We start from the raw sequence: 7710 nt of genomic DNA, 5'->3' as shown, positions 1-7710 counted from the left end.
CAGATGGGCAGTTGCACATGTACACACTAAATGTTTTATCCCGCTGTATAATATCTAATCCATATCCAAACTATATGCATACAAGTATGCTGAACACGGGTGCTGTTGTAAATAGTGTAGCTACTCATTTGGACAGCAGTGACTCACTGCCGCTCTGAATGGAAGCACAAGTCTGGAGAAAGACTCCTCTACCTGCCTACAAATTAAGATATAATTAGCCAAAAAAAGGCCAGATATGATGTATGTTGTGTTTCATAAATGCCTCAGACATTTCTACGGTTAAGAGAGACACATTGTGCTCTTTCTTTCACAAGTCGACACAATTTATATTAGTCTTAATGAAACGTCTGCGACATTCTTTGGTGAGAAATACCACAGGGATACAGTCCAACACTTCCCTTTTAAACCATGGCTTTACAGCTCTCTTCAACTCTCATATTGTTTATAAAGTCAGGATTTTATTAGAGCAGAGCGACATTCTGGAAATGCTTTAAGTGAACGCGAGTTGATTTCCAGAAAAGTATGTGAAAAGTTTCTTTTAGGAATTCAGCTGTATTAATTGCCTCTAAGTCTTTACTCATATTACAGTATGATTCAAAAAGATGGATGTACAGAACACCCATTTGATCCCAGTTGAGCATATGTATTAAGTAATGATTCGACATGGGTGTGTTAGTCCAGCTTTGAGTGTTCTACATTTTTGGTTGGACTAACATGTGTGCAGGCATTTTAAAAGCCTAGTTTTGGTTGGACTAACACGATTATTATTTTTTCTGGTGTCATGCAAACATGCTCACTGAATGAGATGCTGTCAAACCAAGGGGTCCTCAAACAAAGTGTTTTTTTTGCTGAGTAAGCGGAGACTTCATACACCCAAAGTTATGCTCTCAGGCACAGACGAAAATACCTTTTTTCCACCGTAATATCTCTCCTTTAAACTGCAAAGTTATGACACGCAACATAGATTTCTAAAATCATACTGAACACAGGATCCCTATCCGATATCCCTATCCTTACAGTAATATATATCCCTATATTGACGCTGTCAAGTTTAAGAAAAGAAAAACATTAGATTTCAACTATGCTTAATGGCTCAATGGCTTCACATTATTTAATACTAACTGGACAGTCCTAACATAAGCAATAAATATGTATATTAAAAGCATAACATCTGAAATATGATCACAGGGTCAGAAACTATCAGAACTGTTCTCCTGTTTAAAAAAATAAATAAATAAAAAAAAAAGTCCAGTTCTGCAGCGTCTATGCGCATTATTTTCTTAATTCATCCCCTCTGGAGTGAGGAATGCAGTTCAGAGGGTTACACTCCATTGGACTTTACTGTTATCTGTAACAGTTGTTGGACGGGGCAATGGCACAGACACCGGAATGAAACGACCCAAGTTACACTGCCAGTCAACATACGGTAACATGAAAGGAATATGTCGACATTTTCATTTGAAGTCTGTCACACAGTCACCCTTCTGAAATGAATGAATGAATGAAGACGATGTCCTAATTCTGTGACATTATAAATGCTAAAATCAACAAGTACATACACACTGAATTCAAAATATGACAACACTCAAGGACAGACTCGACTGAAAGCTCAGGTCATTCTGTGTTTACTGCCTCTGTTTGTGATCACATGTTGTGGTTGGATTCATCAAAGGGATTATGGCACCACTGTCTCTTGACTTATAGTGTAAAGATTCATATTACTGTATATTAAAGCTATATATAAATGATATGTCACTGACTGTGTGGTGCATTTGGTGTGTGTCTTGTGTGTAAATCCTCACAAAAGACAGATTCTTCGGTTTTACTGCATGTGCCCTAATGGAGCTGAAAATGATGCAGCCTTTTTGTTATAAAGCCTTTTAATATATTAGTTACATACATGTTTTAACTTCCACACTTTAAGAAATGAATGTTGACTTTTTCTTCCAGATTCACATATAGCTCTTTTGCTGACATTTCATTTTCATTTTTTGTTATATTTACAGCTTTGTGAATTGTATTTATTTATTATTATTGTTACTACAAATTTCTGCTTTTAGTATGCAAGTATTGCAGGTAAAACCTGCTGCTGGGGTCCTCAGTTTAGCACCAAATGTCACTTCACTTGGATATTGGCAGAAAAGCCTTCTAAAGAGACATTTTAGATCTCAGACAAAAGCATTTGAGTTAATAGAACCTTGTTTGACTCTGAGAAGTGGTAATGTACAAATGTAAAGTTTAAATAAAGTATACCAGCTGAATAAATGTGCCTTGGCTACATTTCAGCATTGGCTCAAGTAAAAGGTTAACTTGAAGCTAGCTTTTAGATCTATTTAGTTATCAGTGACATTTGTAAATATTTCTAAATATTTGCAGAAAGTTAGTGATGTTTATTCAGAGAAAGACATGGCTCAGTGAAAACTTAATTCACTCTGTGTAGTAAAAATGTTTCTTCCATGGCCAAGTCTGCAGTGTGCCCCTGTGTAGATGGCTCAAGTTTTAAGAGAAAATTAAAAGGGTCAGCAAAGACATAATTTTATCTCTTTACAAACAGAGTTTTAACCAACCTGCACGGACAGAGAGGAAGTAAAACTCTGAACAGCTTCTGCTATGTGTCCAATAACTGACTGCTCCTTCTTAGCCCCTTTTCAGATGTCTGATTCGCCAACATCACCTTTTCCCTTAGGCTGCCTCCAGTTAGTACGGATGGACTCCTCATAGTCTCCCAAACCTTCAAACTCTGCATCAGGGGATTCGGAGGCCAGAAGTGCAGCTTCCTCTGGTCCAAGAAAATCCTAGAAAAACAATGCAAATTCATATGAGCAGTTTTTGATGTTTCATACAGATCATTCCCAAAAATCACACAAATTAAATGACACAGATTCCATATCCATCCATTTTAGGTCATTGGGGAACCACAGAACTAAGATGAAGGCCTACACTTTCTATCTGGCGTGTCTGTGGTTGTTTCATAATAGTTCAGAATGGCTGTTTTATTCATTAACCTCACCTCATCATCCAGCTCTAAATACATTTCTGTAAATGTCAGCATCTCCTTTTGAGTGATGGTCTGGTTGTAGTGTCTAAAAGCCTCCTGTTAAAACAGAGATAGATCATCAATGCGGGACAGGAACTCATGGCAAGAATAACAAACCGATGCGGTGTAGTTATTACAGTAGTACGTTAAAGTTTATGTTTCATAACAGAGTGACTAAACATGATTCAGATGCACATGAGACCCAGCTGTACCTGCCATTTCTGACAGATGACCCAACAGTATCAGGACAAATTGCAGCTGGACATATCTGCAGGGATGAAGGAATGTCACCTTCAACTAAACCGCTCTTGTTGTCAGCAAACCACTTAATTCAACACAAACAACGTCCCCCTGAACACAGAATATGCGCTGTGCGTAGGGCCTCATCATGTCATGAGGATCAAATTTTCAGCACTAATGCGGCTGAAATAAGCTTGCTGCAGTCTCACCATCGTAAGTTGTCATCATTCCAAGTCAGGTCAGTTTTCAAAAGTCTTTAATTTAGCCCGCATCGCTGCAGTGACAGTTAACGTTTGACCAATCACTGCTCAGAGTGGGAAACTGCTGCAGGTGAAGAGATGGAGGCTAAAAAGCAGCTTAACTCAAAAGGGAGTACGTTGTGAAATTGTAAAAAAAAAATAAGAAAGATTCCATGATAAATTCACCATATCAGAAGTGCATCCTTCTCATATAAGACACTCGAAATTCAGTTTTTTCTAGAAGCAGACATTAGCCTGTCATGAGTGGAGGCTGGGGATGTTAGAAACAGGAAATAGACATAAACTATGTCACACTAAAAGACAACTCGGAGGAAAGTCAGCAGAATTGAGCGTATTTCATGCTTTGTTGACAGAGGAAACTAAATACAAATGCAGATTTGGAAATGTCATTCAGCGACTTCAGAGGCATCATGAAATGCACCTGCCCCAACTTTTTCTGAGACATTTTGTCTTTAAAAATAACAATTTGGGTTTTGGAGTTGATGTTGATGTTGATTTTTGGACAAATATATTTCCTCTTACCGCTCTGGGCATGAAGTGATTGGACTGAAGACCCCACTGTTGACTGTAGGCTTTGTAATACAACAGGTTCTCCTTCATGACCTGGTCTTCAGGCTCAAACAGGAAGTAGCTGTGCGCACAGGGCACGGCCCTGCGGCCATCGTTCACTAATCAGAAAACACAGCAAATACATTGATATTCAACAGCTAGAGGTATTGCTAGGGCATATTAACCAGGCTGGCACTAAACTTACATTTGTAATAGGCATATTGGAGGTAGTGGTACGAAGTGGCCACAAAGTTCTCCACAAAGTAACCACCAACATTGGGCATCAAGTTTTCCTCACACTTCAGCTTGCACCTTAATATATCGACATAGACCTCTGTTGAAAAGCACATCAACAAATGTTCAGTTAAGATGAAGCCAGATACGTCCAGAACAAATGAAGGATCCAGTTGACCAAGTCTGGAATTCTTACTCATTTCTTCAAACACTGAATAAGATTTTACCGGCATACGAACCTGCTATGACTGCGTAGAAGTCCCTGTCTGGTGAAAGCTGACTGATCCCCTCACAGTCGGCCTGACAGAGGTCGTACTCGTGCAGGTAGAGCCTCAGGGCGTCCTCCAGGTGTTCAATGCTGCTGCTGTAGTTGCCCGAGCTGACCAGTTTCACTCCTCTCACAAAGGAGGCCTGGAAAGGAAATGCTGCACATCAGTGCTCTGGAGGAATACATGAGAATGATGTTGAAACAAAAGTTGTAATGTTGAACAGATAACACCAAGACGGCCTCTTGAAATGCATCAGTGTAGCATTGGAGTTCATGGTGGAGTTTGACCTGTGTTTTGGATCGTTGTACAGGACAGCATTCAGTCCTGTATCTGGACCGACATTTGCACAAAGAAATTGGCTGATATTCAGTGCAGTCTATTCTTCTCCCTTTATGCAAACCATCTTAAAAATGGCTGCCATATCCAGATGTTGACTTTTCCCTCTGAGACACAGAGCCTGTCCACAGTAACAGTGTACATCAGACCTGTACCAGCTTTCATTTTAGATGCTCATTTATTTAGACTATGCCATTGTTTTGTTGCTACAAGATCTCCAGATGCAGCACAACACAATCTATAATTTCCCAGCTGTTTGCAAACATACAACGTGCACATCTCTCCATCTGTTATGTCAGCAGTATACACAGTATGCAGTACAGTGTGAAGGTCAGCGGCTGTTGTCTCCAGTTTTAGTTTCTCTTCATTGGCTCCCTGTTAAATTCAGAATAGAATTTAAGATTCTTCTCCTCACATATAAAGCTCTTAATGACCGAGCTCCATCATATCTTAAAGATCTCATCGTAAGATATTTTCCTAACAGAGCACTTCGCTCCTAAACTGCAGGTTTACTTGTTGTTCCCAGAGTTTCTAAAAGTAGAATGGGAGGCCCAGCCTTCAGTTATCAGGCCCCTCTCTTGTGGAATAAGCTGCCAGTAAATGTCCAGGAAGCAGACACCCTTTCCACATTTAAGATTAAAACTTTCCTTTTTGATAAAGCTTATATTTAGGGATGGCTCAGGTGATCCTGAAACATCCCATAGTTAAGCTGCTATAGGCTTAGACTGCTGGGGGACCTCATCTGTCACACCTTTCCTCACTTTGCTCTCTTTTCTCCCTGTTTAATTTCTCAAATGATTTTATGTACATGTGACATTATTGTGGTTATTAACTTGTGTTTCCCTGTTCCAACAGGTATCCTTTGAATGGCGTTATGGTGTTTTTCCCCCCTCTTTTCCCTCTTTTCTGTCTTCTCAAACCCCAGCTGGTTGAGGCGGGTGGCCACCCTTCCTGAGTCTGGTTCTGCCAGAGGTTTCTTCCTGTTGTTTCTCTCCACAGTCGCCTCAGGCATGCTCAGGACGGGAGATTGAACTGAAGACAAGTTTCAGTGCAATCTGTTGGTTTCCTTAGCTAGGATATTGTTTTTTAATTGGCTCTATATGAATGAATTGGAATTATTATATTGAAATTAATTAATTGGATTTCATTTGGATTATGATTACAATTAATTGAATTCCAATTGGCTTGAATTGGACTATATTATTTAAGTGCCTTGAGATGACAATTGTTGTAATTTGGCGCTATATAAATAAAACTGAATTGAATTGAATTGAAATGTCACCTCATAGGGTCTCTCTTCGTGGTCGATGAGGAAGCCGTTCAGGTCGTACCCGTTCTTGTACTCCTCCATCAGTCGGCGCATCTCCTGGTCCTCAGGGTTCCTCTGGAGGAAGGTGTAGGCACATGGGACGGCGCTCTGCAGGTCGTTGAGCTGTGCACACAAATTACTTTTGCCATTGAAGAGACGCATTGTGCAAATGGTTTCTTCTATCCTTTCAGCTAAACTTGGAGGTTACTGTTACTGAATTTTATTCAAACCCTCGATTAACTTCGCCGTTGAGTTCTGGTGCATCAAGCTTCCATCAGTCATCTTTGAGATGCTTCTACAGCTGGACTGGAGTCTGTCTGGGCCATGTTCAATTCTTCGGACATAGTTAGGAGCGTGCAGTCAGCTCAAATCTACCAATGAGAATATGAGGCTGCAACTGCTGCCAAAGGTGCTTTAACAAAGTAATGGGTCCCAATAGGCTATATTTCAGTCTTTGGCATTTGTTTAAGTTAAAATAATAATATGCATATATTTGGCAGATAAACGTGATATAACTGAAGCTGTAGGCCTGCAAACTTTTCTTCCTCAGTTATCCACATGGAAGACTGATAGAGTATGCTCTTGTTAATTTTATTAACTTATTGAAAATATCCTGTAATTCTCCACATTTGATTCTACATCAGTATCATCATAACAACAATATGAAAGCCACTCGTGTGAAGTTGTAGCTCACCTTAGAGTGTGCAAAGTGCAAATATCTGTAGGGAGATCTTCTGCTGAAATCCTCCAGGATCTGTGTGCTGGGAGGCGGCGGCTGCAGCGCGGGGAAACGCGCTCTGCACTTCTTCTGGCAGGATGCTCTCACCATAACGTGCCAGTACACACGGAGATCCGGGGTTGCTGTTAAAGAAGACGGTGGTTCGTCGTGTTTGCCGCTCTTACAGTGGAGCGTGCAGTATCTCGCGCTGTCCTTCAGAAGCCGGTGCAAACGCAGACTTAATTCCAAGTAACGGATTGACTCTGTCCAGTTGCCTGCTGCGTAACTGTCGAGCGCCGCCCCATAGGCGGCAGTGAGGGGCATCAGCTCCTCTTCTGGGAAGTTCCTGAAACTGTAGTTTTCATATTGTGCGGATGTCATGACTGCAAAAATCGCACAGAGCAGCCATAATATCAGATCTCCTTTAACGCACAATGTAACCATGATAAGATAACATGCCCGTGTTGCCTTCCCTGTCCTCTCCTGTTTTCCCAGTGTCTGTGCGGTGGTCTGCTCAAGCGCTCAGGGGTCTGTGGGAATTCCGGGATTGGGTCTTTCAAAGGCTGAAGGCTCAGGTTTCTCAGCGCTGGCCTACAGCTGTCTCTATAGCTGGGGCTCTTCTTCATGTGGCACTAGAATAGACGTGGGAGTAAAAAAAAAAAACAGAGCCATGTTTATTTTAACAATGACAGGCTTTTTAGGCTGGTGAGCTTATAAACTGCTCAGTTTTCATGTCAGGGGTTCATTTGTCATAAATA

At 40.8% G+C, this 7710-nt stretch overlaps 1 protein-coding gene across 1 annotated transcript; it reads right to left on the bottom strand.

The window, feature by feature from the left end:
- Positions 1-2499: 2499 nt before the first annotated feature.
- Positions 2500-7568, bottom strand: LOC140278284 (endoplasmic reticulum protein SC65-like). The gene is made up of 7 exons (XM_072373261.1): positions 6929-7568; positions 6208-6357; positions 4560-4731; positions 4292-4420; positions 4060-4205; positions 3011-3094; positions 2500-2795 (listed from the first exon to the last, which is right to left on the bottom strand). Exons 1-7 carry the CDS (start codon positions 7394-7396, stop codon positions 2649-2651), a joined length of 1296 nt encoding a protein of 431 aa, XP_072229362.1. The 5' UTR covers positions 7397-7568; the 3' UTR covers positions 2500-2648.
- Positions 7569-7710: the final 142 nt, after the last annotated feature.

This window comes from Leuresthes tenuis, unplaced genomic scaffold, assembly GCF_036924035.1.
Source record: "Leuresthes tenuis unplaced genomic scaffold, fLeuTen1.0.hap1 SCAF_20, whole genome shotgun sequence".
In the NCBI taxonomy this organism is placed as follows: Eukaryota; Metazoa; Chordata; class Actinopteri; order Atheriniformes; family Atherinopsidae; genus Leuresthes; species Leuresthes tenuis.
Note: the sequence above shows the minus strand (reverse complement) of the source record. Positions and strands in the feature narration are given on the sequence as shown.